Source organism: Octodon degus, unplaced genomic scaffold (assembly GCF_000260255.1).
Source record: "Octodon degus isolate 3935 unplaced genomic scaffold, OctDeg1.0 scaffold00047, whole genome shotgun sequence".
NCBI classification, from domain to species: domain Eukaryota; kingdom Metazoa; phylum Chordata; class Mammalia; order Rodentia; family Octodontidae; genus Octodon; species Octodon degus.
The window spans coordinates 4,895,916-4,918,212 of record NW_004524623.1 but is presented as its reverse complement, the minus strand read 5'-3'; the positions used below and the strand labels follow the sequence as shown (position 1 = coordinate 4,918,212).

At 39.3% G+C, this 22,297-nt stretch overlaps 1 protein-coding gene across 6 annotated transcripts in view; it reads left to right on the top strand.

Moving 5' to 3' along the window:
* Positions 1–21,912, top strand: part of Mdm1 (Mdm1 nuclear protein) — a 31,825-nt gene extending 9,913 nt beyond the window's left edge. For 5 of the 6 annotated variants that reach the window (XM_004632145.2, XM_023716251.1, XM_023716248.1 and 2 more), the window contains 10 exons: positions 696–805; positions 887–986; positions 5,493–5,522; positions 5,847–6,022; positions 7,097–7,408; positions 8,351–8,460; positions 8,550–8,659; positions 16,437–16,689; positions 18,951–19,010; positions 21,121–21,912. In XM_004632145.2, coding sequence (XP_004632202.1) covers positions 696–805; positions 887–986; positions 5,493–5,522; positions 5,847–6,022; positions 7,097–7,408; positions 8,351–8,460; positions 8,550–8,659; positions 16,437–16,689; positions 18,951–19,010; positions 21,121–21,233 — 1,374 coding nt within the window. In that variant the 3' untranslated portion in view covers positions 21,234–21,912. The remainder of the gene's footprint in view (positions 1–695; positions 806–886; positions 987–5,492; positions 5,523–5,846; positions 6,023–7,096; positions 7,409–8,350; positions 8,461–8,549; positions 8,660–16,436; positions 16,690–18,950; positions 19,011–21,120) is intronic. The other variant, XM_004632144.2, reaches the window with a different exon arrangement.
* The last annotated feature ends 385 nt before the right edge of the window (positions 21,913–22,297 follow it).

The window sequence follows — 22,297 nt, the reverse complement described above, 5'->3', positions numbered from 1 at the left end:
AAACAAATTTAGCACATCAAAGGTGAATCTAAAATGACTGATCAGTGTGTAGTAAGTTTATTTAAATAAGTATTTGCTAGTCTTTGAATTTCCTTCCATTAGGATTTAAATTTTTATTGTTAGAAAATGCAACTATATCCTGGCCTTTTAAAAATAAAAACAAACTAACCAGGTTGGCATGGGCACGCAACAGTAGTCCCAGCACTCTGAGGGCCGAGGCAAGCAGGTCACAGGCTAGAGCCCAGTGTGGGTGACTCAGAGACACCCTCTTTCAAACTAAGAGGGAAAGCAGGTTGGGATGTAGCTTGGTGTGAAGGGTGGGACTCAGTCCTCAGTACTGCACAGCAAAAGCAAAAAGCCAAACACAAACTCCCCAAAGACCAGTTTATAACCTGCTTATTGGTTTTTTCACTCTCTCTCTTTTTTGCGGGGGGATGGTATTGTGGTGCTCTATTGCTGAGTTACGTCCCTAGCCCTTTTTATATTTTTATTTTGAGACAAGGTCTTACAGAGGTGCCTTGTAGGACTTGAACTTATGATCCTCCTGCCTCAACCTCCTTTAGTGGTGGGATTATAAAACTGACTTCTACAGACACGAATGTAATTAATATGCATGCCTAACTTTATGACACCTTTGTTTTTTACTTTAATGTATAACATTTTAAGCATAAAAGCTTCCATTATTTCCATTTTAGTGTAATCAAATGGATGATCCTTTAAAATCAGAAGCAGAGATGGCACCGACAGACTCAAACCAGCCTAAAAAGCAGGTTTGTCTCACTCCCTGGAGACATCAGAGGCTTGGGTATGTATTTCACAAGAAAGGTAGCATGGTATTTAGACGGTCAGCATAGCGAAGCACTAACTTCCATTTTGCCTTTGTTAGGAAGGTGAACTCTGAATATAGAGCAAAATTTCTGAGCCCTGCTCAGTATTTATATAAAGCTGGATCTTGGACACGTGTGAAGGAAAACATGCCAAATCAGGTGGGTGTTGATAGTTTTGCATTTTCTTATAGCATGTATAGCATTTAATTTCTCATTGAATGCCATTTAATAATAGAGGACTATAAAGCTATGTGATATGATAATAGCACTATAAGTATCAAGAACTGGATGCCATATGCATTGAGATAACTTATCAATGTAGTTACTATTTTTATAATAATAGGCTTTTTAGAAAAGTTTAATTTTTAAAGTTAAAAATAATTTTTCCATTAAGCATTTTATTGTGCTAATTCAGTTGTGTGAACTCAAGTTGTAGAACTATATCATTATAGATTTGATTTTCTTATAATATCCAGACCTCTGGGCTCTCAACTGAAGATTTATTTTCAAGAGAAAAGTATGTGTATTACAATGGTGCCCATTCTCAGTGTGTACTGTTATCTAAAAGCAGGAAGGCGTAGTCTGAGCTCTTAGAGGTTTGGGTTCTGCATGGGGTACTGTGGTGGCAGGAAGAAATTCTGGAGACCTTAAGATAAGTTTTAGGAAAAGGTAATTATTTCCTAGAGCTGAGGAGAGTTACTGAAGCGGAGCTTCTTATAGTCAGAGGATAAGCAGTGAAATAGTCTTGATTATTATGTAATTAGCATCTTTAAAATAATATTATGACAGGTTCTTTTTCTTTTCCTGTGTGCACAAGCTAAATTAAAACAGTTTTGGCTTTAATATCAATAAACAGTCCCATAGGGATGATTTGGGTGAGGAATGACTCAGGTATTCAGCTCAGCACTTTAAGCGTGGCCAGGAATTGTGTCACCAGCCTCCGGGGAAGCTGCTGCCCTGCTGCTGGTTCTTTGCCCTGGCAGCTGCCAGACATATGTCCTGGCCATCCACGTCTGTATCGTTCGTGTTGTTTAAGGAGCTCATTTGATTCCTCCCACCACGGCTGCTCCCGCTGTCCGCCTGGGCATGGTCAGAGGCAGCACAAGCAGAGAAAGTTCCTAGAACCACGTTCATCGCTCACTCTGGTGAAATCAAGTTAAAAACACAAGTGTCAGAAGCAGCCGTGATGGAAGGAAGAGGCCCGCCAGCTGAACTCTTCTGTATGCGCATCGCCCATCTTGGCAAGGACCTCTGTGTCTGGGGAGTCTGATGGGACAGCTGGGGACACAGGCAGAACATGGTGTGGTCGGTCACTGAGGGCCCGAGTAGCCAGTAAATAGGAGTTGGCCTCTCTCCTGCAGTACATAGTCTCTTCAGTGAGTCGAGGTCGCCAGCAGCTCTTGTTTAGGAAGCATCCACTCGTCATCTCCGAGCCTTCTTTAAACTGAGTTGGTATTTATATGTGAAGTGTAAGCATTAAATGGATCAAAGGTTGTTAGTCATAGGGAAGATTCCTCATCTTGTCCTGGTGGGAGGCAGCATTAAGATCTCTTTTTTCAAAGTTTCCTGTTAGGATACTTGGTAATGTAACTTTTTTTTTCCCTATTGGTGGTTGTTGTGAATATTTAAAGTAGGAGAATAGTTTTCTAGCTTCTTTGAGCAAATAATTAAGAAAATAAATTGGAGTTGGAGAAAAATGATAATTTTTCTTTGAGAAGTCAATGGTCAGTGATAATAATCACAGTTTTCCTTAACTGAGTTATAGACATTTAACAGGGACCATGTTTACTAAAACATTAGTTTATATTTTTTTCCTAGAAGATATTTACACATCTGATAAAGAGGTACCTAAGGTACTTTCTCATGTCCCCATTCCTGACATCTAGTCAGATATATACATATTCAGATGTGCTTTGACATCATGACTTCATCATGTGAATATTAACTCACTTTTTGAGTCTTGTTCAAGTTTTCTAGTCCAGAAACCATCTTCATTTTCCTTTACATTATGGAAATGTACTTATTGAACTTAGAGTGAAGTCATTGGGTGTTTTGTCCTAAGTCCCAAGTACCTATTCATTTAACATCTGAGTGGTTGATTTTGTTGGGTGGTTGTATATTTGTCATCTCTCTGACCTGTTTCTTTATAAAATGTTTAGTTATAAGACTTTTTTGTGTGGTACTGAGCTTGAACCTGGGCCCTTTCCCTGAGCTACATGCCCCACTCTTTTGTTGACAGTGTTTCACTGAGTCACAATATTGCCTGCACTGGGCTCAAACTTGCAGCCCTCGTCTGGCAACCTCCCAGAATGCTGAGATGGTAGGCCTGCATCTCCATGCCTCGCTAAAAGAGAGCTTTCAGCCACCAGCAATTGCAATGTTGGATCCCTAGCCTCTGAACAATCACTGAATCTGTGTGAAATTTCCTTTTTGATTGGTCCTTGGATCTTTTAATCACAGGCCCTATTGGTTAAGTCATTGGTTGTTTTAGTATGTCTTCACAAAGAATAAGACAAAGAGGACTTTGTTTCAAGATAGAGCTCCACATTTGAGAAGCAGTTGGTAGTTTGACTGGCATTGTGTGGACTAAATACAAGGTGGTTTTGGTGCACTATTTTTGAGGGAAAGCAAGTTGTTTTTCCATCTAGTTTTCTGAGTTTAGGGTTGGGCATGGTTTACATCCTTCTAAGTAGTTCTGGTTGTTGGTTGTAGGAGTTGTTCTTGAGTCCTCATTGTGCGTTGTTGATGTTTTGGTCTTTGTAGTAGAACATTTCACTTTGGGAGATGCTAACCTCCTAATTTTTCATCTTAATTTAGAATTATATAAGTTTAAAAGTCTGTGTTTGTAAAGACAGGATGTTTTCACTGGGATTATTAAAGAACATTGAGAATTTAATGCATGAAGCTTTAAATATCAGTAACGAATCGAACTGAATAAACTAAAGTTTTATGGGATTTCTGTAGTGTTTCCTTTTTCTTTTTTAAATGTAATTGCTATGAAAACTGTGTCTGTGGAGGGGCTCTTTGCTCATCTGCTCTCTTGTCGAGCAGTAAGGTGTTCTTTTCTTACACGGGTGGAATGCACCTGCACTGTTGCTCTTCCTGTGCTGCCCCACACAGGGCAGCTCTGGGTAGACCCCTTCTGATGTCCTTCTGCAGGTTATATCTCACTTGGTCACTCAGCGTGGGTGGCAGCAGTGTTAGCAGCACAGTCTAGAGTAGGGGAAGGTCCTCTATTGGACGGCAAGCTCATTACGTATGAGGGAGTTGCTTGCTTATCTTTGGCAGCCAGCTGTGCACTTGAGGCCTACTTCTTAATTAGGCAGTGGCATCAGTCTGTAACGGCCGCATTTCCCGCATCTCAGGCAGTTCATGGTTAATGAGGAGGACTTTGAGACCACAGAGGAGGAAGTGATGGTAGGGCGCACAGGCTTCACAGGGGTGGCGGAGTGGCCGTGTAACACTTGGAACACGCGGCACTTACTAGAAATAAGTCTGGGGTACCTCAGGCACTCTTTTTAACAAGGTCTCGGTGCAGAGTATCCTGGCTCAAAGCTCAACAGACTTATGTGGCTCAGTTCTGCCGTTAACTACAAAAGCACTAACTAGAAATTTTCTTTCAAAGTACAAAATTCATTACAAATAAGAACTGCACATAGGTCAATTATAGTTTTGGCAGTGAAGAAAACAATACTTCAGATTATCCTTTAGGATTATTTTTTTGCTTTGGCTCATTTAGCACAGCAGGGTGATTCTCCAGAGCATAGAACATTTAATCCCTTTGCATTTAAAATAGTGTTTTGTAAGGAGCCACAGATGTTTCTTTAATTGCTTCCCCATCACCAAGTTTCATTATTTGCTTTTTTTTCTTTAAGTGAAGCAGGTGTGGTCCCAACACAGTATCCTGATGTATTTTTTAGTGCTAATAACTTACCTAAAGGTCAAATTATAGAAAATACAGAGTTTTGTCAAGAAGAAAGATTTAAAGAAAAATTTTAAGGGTAAAACATCACTTTTTTTTTTTTTTTTTTTTACATTGTGCGTTGTATTTAAAAAAGCCAGTAGGTGGCAGTATAATGTATAAAATAAAGATTTAAACTGGTATGAAGTCTTCTTTTTAGTAACAATGTTATTTCACCTGATAGTTCATCAGAGTTTTTTGTTATGTACTGTCACTGGCATTGAATATATTACTACTATTTTGTGAAAATTTTTTCGTAATTATATGTTTAATACATTATTTAAAAATTGAGGTTTTCCTAATTCCATGGGCATATGAGGGATTTAGATAAGGAAACCTCAGAGCAGTATCTTGGGGGCTTCTCTAGTTAGTGGAAGCATCTATGGTTTAAGACAGGAAAAAGACAGGCTTGGAGTTACTGCTACATGTGTCTGCTTTTAGAAGTGGGAAAACAGGACTAGTATCCAGGTTACCTGTCATCCTCAGTATCCCGGCCGGCAAAAATGTGGGCAGTTTTCAAGGTAATATGAAGATATCTTTGTTAGCCCATTAAATATTACTAAACATACTAAGAAATATTGATTGATAAATTTATTGTATGTTTAGAGGGAGAAATAATATGATACAGTATTTCATTGATTCCCATTAATATTCAGTTATGATATTAACCTGTCATTAAGTGTGTTTCTGTATTCCTCCCCTAGGGTTCTCTAAATGCCATGTGGTATGCAGAGGTTGGTTGCTTTTGAGCTTTTAAAAACTATAATAATACATGGAATACTTGAGTAATTTCATTTGGAGCAAAAATATGTCCATAGTTGTTTTAGCTGCTATAAATTTCTCCTTGCTTGCTGACTTGAAATAAAATAACTGCATTATGCTTTAGCTTGTTTTAATTTCTGCTTAAATGCACATAGTCTCATGACCGTATGTGGCTGTTTTTGCCTTTTTCTTTGGTCTCTGGCTATAAGGAAAAGTTTCTTTTCTTTGCTATGTTGCTTGGTAATATTTGTAAAGGAGCATTTACAATAATAGATGTTTTCTTACTCCTCATGTAGGTTAAAGAACTCCGAGAAAAGGCTGAGTTTTACAGGAAACGAGTTCAGGGGACACATTTTTCTCGGGACCATCTGAATCAGATTTTGTCTGATAAGAACTGCTGTTGGGATGTGTCTTCAACCACCAGCTCGGAAGGAAGCCTTAGTAGTAACATCAAAGCATTAGACCTTGCTAGGTGAGATGTTCTTTATGAACGTTGAAAAGGGTGTCGGAGCCATGTGTACCGTAGGACAATACAGGAATATCCTGTGATAGCTCAGAACTTGTCTTCTGGTCAAATGAAGATACGTGTCAACCACTGTCTTCATTATTTTTAATTTATTCTCTGACCTTTTTTTTTTTTTTTTTGGTGGAATCAGAGATTGAACTCAGGCCCTTGCACTTGCCAGGCGAGCACTTATTCTACTGAACTATCTCCCCAGCCCTTTGATTTATTCTCTATGAAAATAAAACTATAGTCTGTATAGTTTATATATAAATAACACAATGACATTCTGGAAGGCTGGATTTTGTGACATTCTTTATAACGATCGTAATAGAAAGATGTGGTAGACGTAAAGGGACTTTAAAAAGAAAAAAGGGAACAGCAATAAAAGTTCAAAATATAAACTATTAGTACACAGGTATTAGCATTCCTTAATAGATTTTGTGGTTCCTGTGGGCTTGGCCTCTGATTATATGGGAAAATTCTCTGCTATTTTGGGTTTTAAAGTGTTTTAACGATGTGCACAATGGTTTTTAGCAAATGAAATAGTATGTAGTTTTTTAATGTTAATATAGCCACGCATACCAAATTTCTAAATTCTAATTATGTGATATCTCATTTAAAAAATTCACAAAATTTAGTTTTTAATGAGTTACAAAGTGAGTCTAAAGTCCCAGTATATTTGGCCACAAATATATATGTTTGTACACAAATGTTGAATTAGTTATACCTTTTTGGGTCCTAGTTTGTGCATGTGAATTCCAGTTTTCAGGCTAAGTGTGACATTTGTCTCTAGAGGTACAATTATGCTTTATATGAGGGTAGGAGTAAAGAAGAAAAGTATTTTGGGAATATTTTAATAGGAACTATACGGTAACTGGGTTATACCATAAGTTGAATTCTTAATTTGATTTCTTTGATATCTGGAGAAGGCAGTATGTATGGGATTAAGAATGATGGAAGGAAATGATGAACTCTAAAATTAGTATAAACTAGAAAACTCAAACTACTTAAATTTAAGATGAAAATTATTTTATAATTCAGGGATCCCACAAGCCATAAGACTTTACAGAAATGCCCTCCTACAAAACTAGAAGCAAAAAGAGAGATCTTGGAAGAACATGCCCAGAAAAGCACTGTGGAAAAACCGGATGTGGCAGAGACTCCCACCATGCCTGTGAGGAGGCGGCTGGCTTGGGATGCAGAGGACGCCAGTGAGGACATGAAGAAGCAGCCCCGAGAGGAGGAGGAGGCGGAAGAGGAGGAGGCGAGAGGAAGGGCCAGGCAGGTTCATATGGGAGAGCTCGGGAAACTGGACGCACACGAGAAGTCCCAGGCAGGCAAGATCCGAGAAGGGTGAGCGTTTTATACTTCTCAGTGATCACTGTACATGACTGAAGTGTATTTTGTTTTGTTGAGAAGTGTGGTGGTTTACACTGTTATAAACAATAAGATCTTAACGTCACAAAGTAGGCACTGCTGTATGGTTTATGATTTGGTCCATTGAGATAATTTGAGTCATCACTAATTGGTAATTAAACACTGGGCTACTTGGGAAGGAAGTAGGATTATTTTCATTCATGTCTCGTAATTATGACTTGCCAGATTTGCAGATGTGTTCAGAAGAATGACTTTCTTTAAGGACAAAAAACTGATGTTAATGTCTAATGATGTTGCTAAAAAAAGAAAGTATACTGTTTCTAGTATTTTTTAAAAAGTGATTTCCGGGACCGGCCAGATAGATCAGCAGATTCAAGCACCTGCTTAGGCAGGCATAGGGACTGGGGTTGGATCCCTGGCTGCCATGCTGGCCCCGCCCCTGAGATAGCGACTGAGGCTGGCTGTGGTGGTGTGTGCCTATAATTCCAGCGCTTGGGGGGCTGAAAACGGGAGGATCACTAGGAGGCCCATCTATGTAGTGAGACCCTGTAGGCCCTGTACTAAATACATAAAAAGTGATTTCTGAAAATAGCTAATTCCTTTTCTGTGTAGATTGCTTTGGGAACTGGTTCTTTACCATTGGTAGCATTTTGGATATTGTCTCAATCCTTTTCTCCTTCGTGGTGGTGCCACGCATGTGGAGACTGGTTGGTGGCGGAATTCTTGGCTGCGTCGTTGCTGACCTTTGGTGGCTTTGCTCCTTTCCCATTATTTAGTCCCTTTTATTTGCATGTTGATTTATTATTTTCTCAGAAATAAAATTGCCTCCTCTTGTTGTATCCTTCATAATGTTGACAAAGTGCTTTTGATCATGTTGTTTGGAGGAAATGCTTCCTAACAGATTATTTCCACTTGTAGGTCAGATTCTTCTGCATCTTCAGGGACAGGAGGCCGGCTGCCTACTCCGAAGCTGAGAGAACTTGGTGGAATCCAAAGGACCCACCACGATCTCACCACCCCAGCCGTCGGTAATGGGCAAACACCAAGTACTTCTTTCGTACCTTGTCTCTGCTATGTAAGTTAGTTGGATTGACACCTGACTTCTGCACTTTTCTAGGTGGAGCTGTGTTAGTGTCCCCATCGAAGGTGAGGCCTCCCATCTCAGAGCAGAGGAGAAAAGTGTCTTCTAAGGATGGCGTAGCAACTCCAAAGAATGATTTTACTAAGGTAAATATTTATATTTGAGGGAAAAACATCTTCTTCTAAAGCTTTTTTTAGTCAAATAGAATAAGGGAAAGGTAAGTTTTAAAAAAAGATGCTTCAGATTTTAGAAAATTCTGCCCATCCTATGCGGAGATGTTATTGTTGACCTACTTTGGTAAGGAAAATGCATTGCATTTTCATTTCATTTTTCTGGTCCTGGCCGTGCATTGCTATTAAAGTTCCAAATGTTGGTAGTGACTCAACAGGGAGGGAGAGCAGAGAAGCAGTGTTATTTACTGAACATCTGTTGTGAAAAGCTTGCAGGTCGACTGTGTTCCTGGCACTGTCTAGCCCTGGAGACGCAGTGTGAGCAAAACAGAGAGAGAGTCCTGGTCCTGCTGAGTGTGTGCGCTGGCAGTGGAGAGAGACAGGAGTCGGTGTGAGACGGCAGGACCCCTGGGTGGTGCTAGGTATCATGGGGGCAGTCAAAGCAGGCAAGGGTGATTCAAGATTTTTGGCTTGGCAATCGGGATGGAGTTGTCAGTTGGTTAACTGAGGTGTGGGGATAAGAAGTGTAAGAAAGATTAAGAGTTCTCTTTGGAACATGTTCAGTTTGAGAAGCTTATTGTTTTTCTCAGACATGTTGATTAGAAAGCTAGCAAATGCTCTACCCCAGAGCTACATCATCAGCCCCTTTTTTATTTTGGTAGTCTCTAAATGGCCCTGACTGATCTCAAACTTGTAATCCTCTTGCTTCAGCCTCCCAATGGGATGAGTGAGATTACATGCATGTGTCACTGTGCCAGGCTTGATTTGAGGGTAGGTATAGTCAGTGATGGCGAACCTTTTACAGACAAGCACCCAAACTGACCCCAAACCCACTTACTTATTGCCAAGTGCCAGCCCTGCAATTAAACCTGAATACGGAGGTTTTAGTTTAGAACAAAACAACTCATACATTAACATTCTTTGTCCTTTTTTTCTCGTACTGGAATTGAACTCAGGATGTTGTGCTTGCTGGACAAGCGCTGTCATGCTGTGCTGTATCCCAGGCACTGAGATCTTTTTGTTTTAAAAGCAAAACAAGTAACGTGTGCCATAGGTTCACCACCACCAGTATAGGTACTATTGGAGGAGTTCATCCAGAAAGTGATAATGAGAAGAGTAGGTGCAGACGTGTTTGTGACCTAAGTTTTTGATATTAGGAAGTTGACCAGCGGTAGTAGAAGAGGAGTAGCCAAGTGAGGTAGAAACACGCAGGAGACTGGTGGCCTGCAGTGTACAGGCAGGCATATCAGTGATGCTGATGAGTCAGTAATGTATGAGAATTGGTAGGCTGGGGGTTTAGCTCAGTGATAATCCTTGCTGCCAAGTACAGAGTCGTGAGTTCAATTCCTGGTACAAAAAATTAAAGAAAATAGAGTTGGTTATTAGATTTAGCAACTTCGAGGTTGTTAATAGCCCTGATAAAGTGTAGTTTGGTGAAAAGGGGGACAGAAGTAACAAATGCACATAGCATCAAGAGAACAGAGGGCCTGAAGATAAGACAGTGATCACAGGAGGTTTTCTAAGAAGAAAACAGTTAATAGAGTGGTAGCTTTAAGAAGTGAGAACAAGATGGAAATGGAAGGGATGTGCTTGTACATTGATGGGAATAATTTTGCCGACCAAGAGGGGTTTGATGAGACAGGACTGGGGCGGAAATTCCTGGGAAGATGCTGACTAGGGTCAGGATCCAGAGGAGACTGGCGGGGCTGCCTCGAGCACCCTGGTAGCCCCACCATGGCACAGAGGGAAGGCAGATTCGGTGGGCTCTGCTTCTGAATGCAGGGGGTGTGGTGGGGACAGCGTTTGGAGGCCTCTTGTGATTGCTTGCTGATGGCACAGAGAGTGCATCCTTGCTGAGAATGAGCTGCGGAAGAGAATGTGGCCCTGAGGAGGTGTGCTTGGTCTTTTGGACAGCGGGAGAGCAAGTGAGACAGGGCAAGGGGAGTGACACAAGGTAATTGGAGAATTTTTTATTATCGTGTGTATTTTCATATGCGATGGATACATTCAGCATTGGGAGTTGGTGCACTCAGGCATCGCGCCTTGGTCCTTGTTACCTCCCCTTCACCCCAGCCTCCACATCCTCTTCTCATCTCAAATAGTCTACCTCCCTGTTTCCTGTCATCTGCCTTTTATTGTGCTCTTCGAGATGCTTATATTTGGGTTTCTCAGGTAAGAGAAATCATGTAATATTTAAGCTTTTGTATTGCATTTATTTCACTAAGCCTTATGATCTCAAGATGCATCCATTTTCCTACAGATGGCTCATATTTATCCTTTTTATGGCTGGGTGGTACTCCATTGCCTATATATACCACATCTTCTTTTTCTGTTTATCTGTTGATGGACCTATAGGCCATTTTCAAGAGTTAGCTATTTTGAGTTGTACTGCTTGATGTGGACATGCATGTGTCACTATAATATGATACCTTTAATTTTGGGGGCAAGATACCCAACAGAGCAATAGCTGGATCAAATGGAATTTTTAGTTCTCTGAGGAATCTCCACACTGATTTCCATAGTGAGTGTACTAATTTATATTTTTACCACCTACGTGGAATCCCCCCCCCACCTTTCCAGCATTTGTTTTTTGAGTTTGTGATGAGAACAGTGTTAAGGGGTCATTTCAGATAGTAGTCACACATTTTATGTAAGACAGAGGGGGGGTTGTGTGTTTTTCTCAAGGGATCTTTGTTTGCAGAGGTATGGAATACGTAGAGTTAGGTTTATAAAACCGGGGTTTGTCACATGTCATGTTAAAAGAGTATGATGGAGTGATAGTAAGGGAGTTAAGATATGTGCCATGAAGCAACTGTAGCAGTCGTATGTAGAAGCTGAGTTGGTTAGGGAGGTCCAGTAGGCCTTGTGCAGTTAAAATACAGTGCAAATACAATAGGCGCAGGGGTGGCTTCTCATGTAATCATGGGTGTAAATGATTACATGATGGGAACCACTCAGAGAAGAGGTTGAACAGTCTTGAGAGGACTTTCCTATAGTTGTTCATGGGTTCCGAGGGCGCAGTGGGAGTTTTCGGGGCATTGGGAGAGGTGGGAAATGGAGTCACAGTCCCCCTGAGTGCTTAGAACAGAGCTCACTTCACAGCAGGACCTCATCAAGCCTGTGTTGAGTACAGGAGTGCCAGGATATCTATTTTCTGCTGCTTATGTGTATGGTGGTTTATAGAAGGAGATGTGACAGTCAGAGTCCCGGGAGGGCTGATCAGAATGCCATGGTAGGTCTCCCCTGCCCCGTGGACTTCCCTGCCCTGGCCTTGGGAGCTGGCTGCCACCTGGAAGGGGTGAGGCTCCAGGGAGGTGTGCGTGCAGCCCTGACCCAGCTGCGGTGGGTGATCTAGTGCATATTTCAGCTGGATTCGTATGTATTACTTTCATTTATTGTGGAATTAATTTTTTAATGCCCCAAAGAAGCTAATGTTATCCTTTAACATTTTAGTGTCGAGCTTTCCCTCATAGGGTGCACAATATGGGTTTAGCATGTTAATTGCAAACTTTTCAGAAATAGGCAGGTTTCATATTAACAACTTGATTAGAAGTCCCTTCATGTGACTTTGCTGCCATCAACATTACCAGGATCTGTGCTAGGAACTAGGTGTGAGTATTTATTATTGTTTGTTGATTCTTGATATGTTATTAAACTTTCACATAATTTTCTTATCGAAGCTCATTATATATAAAATTTAACCCTGAAGCTTTTCAGTTTCCAATAAATTATTCTGACTATTCAGTTTGAGTTTTAACACCTTACATACCTTTTTACTATGAGAATTAGGGAGAATATATTATCATAATATCCAGAAATTTCCTCTGTTAACTTCTACTCACCTTGAATTGTGAAAGTACGATGTGGCAGCGGCGATTTGGTTGCCTTCCTCTTACATGGAATGCCTTGCTTTGTCTCCAGAATGACTGTGGGACGTAGGTATTTGATATTTTGTTTGTTTATGTGGACAGTGAAACTGAAGTCCCGTCACTGTCACGTGGTAGAGTGTACTCTAGCTCCAGTCGTTCTGCCCTCAGGACCCATGACTTTCACCCTTACCCAGTGCTGTCTCATAGAACTTGCTGAAGAGCAGAGCTCTTAGAGTGCTGGTTTGGTCACCAAGGAGAGAGCATTTTCAAATACTGGCTATTCATTTAGGAGGTGTTTCTTATTCGCCTACCTAAGTGGTAGGTGCTCTGGGAAATACCTGTTAATCAGAAATGCAGTACTGAAAACTAACAGCGATAACAGGACTATTCTGGAAGGAACTGGCTAAACCGTGCAGGTCAGAAAGGTTCTGGAAATCAAAGGTGCTGCTGAGGGCAATCATAATTCACCTGAGCTACAGAGGGAGCAGGTGTTCTAACCATCATGCAAAAGAATGTAGCGTGTGCCGAGATCTTGCAGAGGAGGAGGACAGACCAGTGAGTACACGTGCGCGGGAGCTGGCAGAGCTAGCAGCGCGGAGAACTTCTCGAGAGCAATGGGAAGCCGCTCAACTATCTTAAACCTGGGAACACGGGTGACTCCCAAGTCTTTAGCTTTCCAAGGAGGTTCATGGGGGTGCCAGGCACTGAGGATAGAACTCTGGACACTCTGTGGCGGGAAATGACAGTTTTATTTTCATTCGTTCAACTCCCTGTTCACGGGCTCTTCGTATATTGCAGCCCCTGTTTTAGGGCTTTGGATTCCTTAATGGTTACAACAAAATCCTTGCCTTCATGGACCCTTCATTTTCACTGGGAGACACAAACATAATTTTTTAGAAAGATAACTTCAGATGGTGGAAATTGCTGTGAATGAAAATTGCAAGTGCTGTCCAGCAGAGCAGGTGCTCAGATCTGACTTACCGAGCAGATCCCCACACGGTGGCCACACAGTGGAGCGCTGCAGGCAGAGGGGCAGCAGCTAGGCCAGTAGGGAGGCTTTTGGCTCAAGAGCCGGCCTTGCAGTTGTGTCTGTAACCCCGGGAACTCCTTGTGTCAACATTTTGCAGGTTTCATCGGGCCTTTTTAGCAGTAGTAAAACCAATTTGCCAGGGATTCCAAAGTCTGATACATGCAGAAAAAAAAAAAAAAAAAAAAAAAAAAAAAAAAAAAACAAAAAAACCAAAAAACCAATTTGCTGTTAGAACTATTTGTATTATATACTAAGTGGTATTTATAGTTAAAAAAGGAAACAAGTGGAGACTTACGGTTTTTCCTAGAGACTGACTTGAAATACATGTGGGTGTCATTGTGTTTGTTATGCTATAGATTAGGTTTCTTTTTGTTTTCCATAATTTTATTGAGAAACAAATAACAATGAGACAGTTTCAAATCAAATTGGTAGGACAGCTTCAATAATTAACACATTGCATACTGTCTTCCTATTCATTATTTGTTGTACAGGATGCAGACATGATATCGTATATATAGACACTATTAGAACAAATCCCTGTATTCATTGAATTAAGAGAATGTAGCTATATATCTATCCTAACCATTTTGAATACACAGATACAAAATGGTCATTCATCTGTATCCCCTTTTTTGTTTTATTTCTGTCATTTAAATATTATAGGTGTGTGAACTCAGCAAAATATTCCAAAATAGTTCAGTAGTTCATAATAGTATTGGGTCTTCCACTTGACTGGCAATGTCAGAAGTTGTTGACCTGAGTTCCCTACAGCTCAACATTACAACATGGCTTTACTTCTTATACTTCATTTTTATACTTTTCTGCTGGATGGTTAAGACCAAGATAAAGCAAGACCTATGTAACAAGAATTGTAGCTTTTGGATCTGATAAGGTCAGTCAAATCCCTTCAGGATTTATCCTGAGACTCTGTACCTCAGATTGTAGATCGTTTGTCAGTGTCAGCCATGTGGATGAGTCATGGCCATTGCTTGGCCATTGTGCTCTGTGTGAAAGCCTGAGAGAATGTTTTCTCTCCATGTGACTCTCCTTAGGCACACTGTACATCATTGATCACTTTTCTCTTTGGCCCCATAATCTCCTTGATCAGAAAATTTGGGATAATTCTGAGTTACATGATGTTATAGTACAAGTTCTCATATGTCCTGAGTCTTAATTGACCTTGGAAGGCTAAGGCCAAAATATTGGCTTTCCTTGCTGCCCTCCTTTTTCTCTAATTTTGGTCTGCAAACTTAGGTTGTTAACCATCCAGAAGAAAAGCTTATTGTTATTACCATACAACCTAGGCTGTTGAGCTTAACCTCACTATCTGTCTGAATATCAAACATCTTAGGCATAACATAGAACAGGTATTTTTCATCAGGTATTGATATGTTAAACTTTAAGTCCCTACAGAATATGATGAAAAAAATTTAGAAAATTAAAATATATTTTAAAAATAGGAATAAAGAATTATATATGTTTATACATAAGTCCAGAAATCTAGCCATATACAGCATTGTAGCAGGACAATCCTGCATCACTCCTTTTCCTGTCTCCTGCCTTCATTCACCACCCTCTTCCTTTTTAAACAATCATCCACCCAAGAGACAGCACAGCAGCAACCAGCATGTCATGACAAGCAGCCCGTATTCAGAAGACCAGAATGACAGGCACTCCAAGCATGAATGAACCTATTAGTACAAATTGCAGTTGCTTAGTTCACAGGTGTCAGCATATATAGTCAGTCAGGGTGAGAATCCTTCCAATTAACTGCTAGATTCAAAAATCTTCTGAAGATTCTCAGGATCATTGCCTTACCCATCTTCTACATATATCTGTATGACTTGCCTCTGTCATGTTTCCTAGCTCTTCTCCTTGCTCTCTCTTCATTGTCTAGTCCTCAAGTTCTTGCTTTCCTTTTAATTATATTATACCTTTCTCTTTGTATTTCTTCTTTTGAGTTCTTATACTAGGGAAACTAGCGATATTTACACATGTGTGTCTGGTTTATTTCACCTATGAGTGTATCTTCAAGTGGCATCATAATCTGTTTTCGTAACCCTAAATTGAACTTTTTTCCATTTCATTAAATATCATTTATATCTTATTTTTAACATGATCTGCAATCTATAGTTTAGAAATTCTTTAGCCATATATTATTTGTCCTTAATTTTTATTCAGATTTGCTACTTCTAAATTTTTCTATTTTTTAAAAAATACTCTAAAAGAAATCAATTCTTTAGGTGCATTTTTATTCACATTGTTACTATCTTCTTTTGTGTAAATATTCCCTAAGTGTGACTGCATGGTGAAAGGACAGAGTTTTAAAGCTTTTGCTGTGTTTTGCTGGTTCTCAGGAAGACTGTGCTTTGAATAAGTTCTGTGGAGAGTGAGTTTCCCCCAGCCTTGCCAGCTCTGGGTCATAGCATTTTAAAAACTTTTTGCAGTTTAGTGAAAGCTGATACTCAGTGCTTTTGTTTTGTGAGTTTTTGAATACTAGTCAAATAGAATCTGTTAATTATATTTGTGTACATATTAATTCCTTATTTATATTATTGTTCAGCTTTTAGGTTTATCTTTTTCTTATTTTAAATATTTATGTAGCAATTTTGATAATTTATTAGTTTTATACATTGTATATTTTCCTCAAATTTGTAATTTTTCTTTTAATTTTAAAAATGTTTACATTCTTTATTTTTATCCAGTTAAATCTGTGTTGGTTGTTACGCTTTTATAAGTGCAGCCTGCCTTCTGGAGGTTATGTACATTCCTCTCCTAGTCCCTCCTATTACTTTTGTTTTTCATTTGAATGTTTGGTTTCTTTATTAAAAAACCTGCTTTTTTTGTCATTTAGAAGGGAAGTCGTGCTTTAGCCTTACTGACTTCTCCTGCTGCTGGTATAAAAACAGTTGATCCTCTGCCTTTGCGGGAAGATTCTGAAGGCACTCTCCCCAGATTTGCTGAGACAACTCTTCCAGTTTCGAAAATTCCAGAATATCCAACCAACGCCCACGGCCAGCCGCCTTCTCCGCCTTGTACCCCGTCCTTCTGGCATCCTTCTCGTCGAATTCAGGGATCTCTCAGAGATCCAGAATTTCAACATAATGGTAATTTTCTTTGTTCTTTGCTTTTAACATTTTATCTTTTAAAATGAAAGTGTTACACTGGTAGATAAAATGCAGTAAGAATATAGTATATATTAACAATAAAGTGTTACACTGGTAGATACAGATGCAATAAGAATATAGTACATATTAACAAATTGTTGTTTTTTGTTGACTTACTAGATCTTTAAGTAGAAAAAAGTCTCTGTAGGATACTGAGCATGTGGCACCAAGTTCGCCTTTCACTGCCGCAGCAGTGGGAGTGTCTCTCAAGTTCTCAGTGTTCACCGCTGGGTCCCCCCGGAGAGAGCTAGCACGTCCTGTCCAGGCATGGCCACCCAGAGTGTCGCTAGCCAGGGCCGTGTTGCCTGTTCATAGAATGCGGGGTCAGAAGAGGCTTCCGTCTTACTAGTCTTTGCTTGCCTGTCTTCTGCCCTCCACGGTTAGTGCTGGGAAGGCCTGTGCTGTTTTACTGTGCGTCTTCTCTGTGTCATTTTTCTTGCTGACTGTTCTGGGATTTTGTCTTTGTGCCTGGCACACTGATATTTTATAGGGATGTGTCGCACAGTGGGCTTTCTCGGGTGTGCTGGTACTCTGGAGACCTTTCCGTTGGGAAATTCTAACTTCTAGGAAATTCTTTTAAATAGTAATTTTTCCTCTCCGTTTTCTGGCACTGCGATAACTAAGATGTTAGACATAGTTGAGCATGATATATTTTCTTATTTTTTTCAGTTGTCCACCTCTTATTTATTTTAATTTTAGTTTTTCCATCATTTTTGTTTTAATTTGAAAATGTTAATTTTCTGTCTCTTCTGTTTTTAAATTTGTTGTAATATTTTTAATTTATAATAACTTTTTAATACTATAAACTTTTTATATAGCATCCCATTTTTATTTAATGGATGGAATGTTTTATCTCTTTGAAGAGAATTTTTTTTTTTTTTTTTGTACAGGATCTCTCTGTAGTTCAGAGTCAGAGTGATCCTCCTGTCTCAGCCTCCCCAGCACTGGGATTATAGGCGTGTTCCACCTCAACTGGCTTTGGGTTAGTACTGGGGATTGAACTCAGGACCTTGCACTCGGGACCAGGCAGGCGCTTATGCTGCTGAGCTGTCTCCCCAGCTCAAGATGGATTTTTTTTATATTTCTATGACATAGGTATATATGTTTTGAACGTGGTACCGTTGCCCTCTGGTGAAACTGGTGTCCACTTAGAGTAGTTCTAAGAAGCCATTCGAGACAAGACCTCCACTGTCCTTTCAGGAGAGGAGCCATTATTCAGCTGTGTAAATTTAGAGAAAAATCTGGTGTGTTACCTGTTTTGTAACCAGTTTCCTGGCTTAAAGAAGATTTAGTACTTCCAAACCGAAGCCGTTAGGGGAGCAAGTGAGCTTCCGCTTGGATTCACTTGTTTGCTGGTGTAAGAATTCAGCACGTGGGGGTGGCACCACAGGCTCCTCCCCTTCCATTGTTTTCATTTTTTTAAACATTTCTTACTACTTTCTTGTCTTCCGTTTTCTTTTGTATTTGGCTTTGTATCACATTTATAAATGTGTGTTTAATTTGTCATCTCTAAAGAGAGGTGTACAATGATTCCTTTTAATTTTTTTGGTACTGGGAGTTGAACTCAGGGCCTCATGCTTGCCTGGCAAGGGCTATGCCCAGCTGCATCCCCGGCCCATTTTGTTTTTTAAATTTATTTATTTTTCACACTATGATTTTTTACAGTTAGATCAGTATCAACATTGAATTCTTGGAGGGTATTTGTGGTCTGCATATGTGCTAAATACACTATAAATTAATGAGTGGCCCTTTGGTAGTAATTTCTATCAAAAGATTAAGACATTAGTAAAGTTTCTGCTCATGTACTTTTTTATTAAGAGTTACTGCAATTGTCTTAGTCTGCTGTGTGCTGCTGTATCGGAACACCTGAGACTGGGTCATTCCCTCTGAATAGAAAGGCCGTGGCTTGTGGTTCTGGAGGCTGGGAGATGCTGGGTAACGGGGCTGCATCTGGCCCAGGCCTGCTGGCTGCAGTGTTCCCTGGCACACTGAATAGGACTTGGAGAAAGAGGGTGGTAGGGAAAAGCCCCCGCGGCCCAGACGCCTCTGAAGGCCTCACCTCCCAGGGCCATCGAGATGGTGGTTCAATTTCAGCATGAATTTTGAAGGGATAGATGGTCAGACTGACATTCAGCCCATGTCATTACTGTATGCTCTTTGGTGGCTCTGAAGGATAACTTTTTCTGCCTTCTTTTTTCAAGTGGGAAAAGCAAGGAAGAATGATTTCCAGTTACCTCAGCATGAAGCCTTTAACGACGAAGGTATGTTAGTTAGGCAAGATACCAAAAATATATGAGATTCTATTATATGATAGTTCCTAATTGTAAACAAGCTTCCATGTGGTTAGCACTTCATGGCTTGTAGCGTATTCCCACACACATTTTTTGTTGGATCCTTGAAATCCTGTGATGGGGTGAAATAATCCCCATTTAAAAGGGGCAGACTCGGAAGTAGCGAAGAATCTTTTTTAGAAACTTGCCAAGAGACCATGCCTTGCCTCGCTGCAGTGCTCAGCCCCTCTGTGGGTCTACTCTGCTCAGCTTGGGGAGTCAGGAGTATAGCCGCATTATATCTATTTTTCTTCCAAATATCTGTGTTTTTGCCTATTATCAGTAGGCCCAAAATTGTAGAGTTAGGAAAATAGATTGTATTTTGCTGTGTAGTTTTCTGATAAATCATTTGCTTCTGATAGTGGCAGGAGGAAGTTCGAATTTTCGAACAATCAAAATTGAAAAATAGGGCTGGGGAGATAGGGGCTGCCTAGCAAGCGCAAGGTCCTGAGTTCGATCCCCGGTACTGCATGCCATGCTAGCCCCCAAACGAGGCGCAGTGGTGCACGCCTATAATCCCAGTGCTGGGGAGGCTGAGACAGGAGGATCACTACGAGTCTTAACTGCATAGTGAAACCCTGTATCAAAAGAATAAAAAAATAAATAAAATTGGGAAATAAATTTGAATTTAGTATTTTATATATTAAATACGTATATTAAAGTGTTTTCTTCCTTTAGCAAGTTTTTTTTTCAGGATTCAGTGAGACTAGATACCAAGTGGTTATGTTTTCAAATGCAAAATAACTTGTAATTTTGTTTTTTTTTTTTTTTCAAAGTTTTATTGATAAACATATAGCAATGAGACAGTTTCAAATCAAATCGAAAGTACAGTTTCAACAAATAATACACTGCATATATTCTTCTTAGTGGTTAATTGCTGTACAAGATGCAGACTTGTGATCCTACTTACAAACACCATTAGAAAAAATCATTCTATTCATTAAGAGAATGCAACTATATATCTACCCAACCACTTTGAATACACAGATACAAAATGGACATTCATAGTTATACCCCAATTTTTTTTAAGTTCTGTTGTTGAATATTATGGGTGTGTAAACTCAGCAAAATATTCTAAAAGAGTACAGAAGCCCATAATAGCATTGGGTCTTCTGTTTAATTGGCAATGTCAGAAATTATTGACCTGAGTCCCCCACAGCTCAACATAACAACATGGCTTTACTTCCTATATTTCATCTTCATACTTTTCTACTGGATGGTTAAGACCAAGGTAAAGCAGGACCTATGCAACAAGAGTTGTAGCTTTTTGGTTTGAGAAGGTCAGTGAAATGCCCTCAGGATTTATCCTTAGATCCTGTACCTCAGATTGTAGAACCTTTGTCAGTGCAGCCATGTGGATGAGTCACGGCCATTGCTTGGCCAATGTGCTCTCTGTGAAAGCCTGAGAGAGTGTCTTCTCCTCCTGTGACTCTCCTTAGGCACACTCCACGTCATCGATCAATTTCCTCTTTGGCCCCATAACCTTCTTGATCAGAAAATCTGGGACATAACTTGTAATTTTGAATCTTGTTCTATTTTCTTCATAAGGGAAGAACAGTGTTTATAAATAAGCTTATAGATTTGTTTATTGAGAATAGGGAAATTCAGTAATAAGGATAGCACATTAAAGTCAAAATTACTTCTGTATTTCATGAAATTGTTTTAGAAAAGTGATATAAATACCATACTAATGTAGAGCACTTTGTAAAAATTTTTTTAAAAGATTTTTGTTCCAAACACTTTTGAAAGTAGGAAATTCCGGATAAACTGTTTCCACGTAATACAGAAACCATAAGTTGTCAATAATGACATGATGGGACTTTAGAATGGAGGTGTTTAATATCTATATATGATAAATTTGGAAAACTACCATGAAATATGAAAATGTTAAAAATCTTAAATTGAATGGATTTTTTTTGATATACCCGACATTGATTTATAACACTTAGTACTTTTAATTTCTTTAATGTTGTGTAAAACATAGTATTTGTCTAGGAAATATTTTTTCACTGACTATAATTTTGGAATTCTTTTCTTGCAGACGAGGACAGATTGTCTGAGATTTCAGCTCGTTCTGCAGCTTCTAGTCTCCGTGCTTTGCAAACCCTGACGCGGGCTCAGAAACGGAAGGAGAATTTCTGGGGCAAATCGTAAACCTCCTGGAGGTTTTTTTTTTTTTTTTTTTTTTTAATGCACAGAACCATTGGCATAATTTTTCATTGCTGATCATTGTGTTAAGAGTTTTTGAATGTTTGAATAGTCTTTTGGTATTTCTAGCTTAAATTATTTGGTTTTTCTTTCTTTTTTTTTTTTTTTGCGGAACCAGGGCTTGAACTCGGGCTCTTGCACTTGCCAGGGAAGCGCTTATTCCACTGAGCCATCTCCCTGGCCTTATTTGGTTTTTCAATAGTTCATTTTACTTGGAAAATTTGAGTCTATGCTTATAGAGATTTGACTTTAAAAAAGTTCTTTTACGTCTATCCCAACATACAAAGACATAGATTATGTATTTCTTCTCATGTTCTTTTTTTTTTTTCTGTATTGGGGGTCAGGGATAGTTGGTAGAATGGTGACTTTCTTCCATGCTGAGAATATTCTAAAGGGAAGAAGTAAAATTAGGATCCAAATGTAGAGTATATATGTCTCCAAGATTGTTTTTTTTTTTTATCTTTATAGATGTCATAAAATGTAATTTGTTGTTCCTGTAACTTTTGCTTTAGTGTTTATTTTTGTACCTTCTATATATGGATGCAGCATTATTTAAGATAATTGTACTTTGAAATTACCAGATGTATATATTTTCTTATTTATGTAACACAGTTTGGTGGGAGATATATATATATATATATATTTTTTTTTTTTTTTTTTTTTTGATCTTTGTGTGTATTCTATTTGTATAATAACTTTGGGTTACATTTGAATAATGTCTGGATTTTGGAAAATTGTATAATGGAGAGCTAAAACTTTGTAGATGTTTTGAAATAAAAATTGTTCAAGTGTGTCTCCTCCAGAAGGTTATTATATGGAGCAGTTGTCTTTTAGAGGCATTCTACTGAGGTCAGGTTGATCAGAAGTTCTACTTCTGTTGCAGCAGTCAGAATACAGTGCAGCTATAAATCTATAACTTTTTATGCAAATGCAGGACAAATATGGAATTTTTTTTAAATGGAATTTTTAAAGCAGGCTCATTTAACACAAACTGAGTATATTCACTAAGT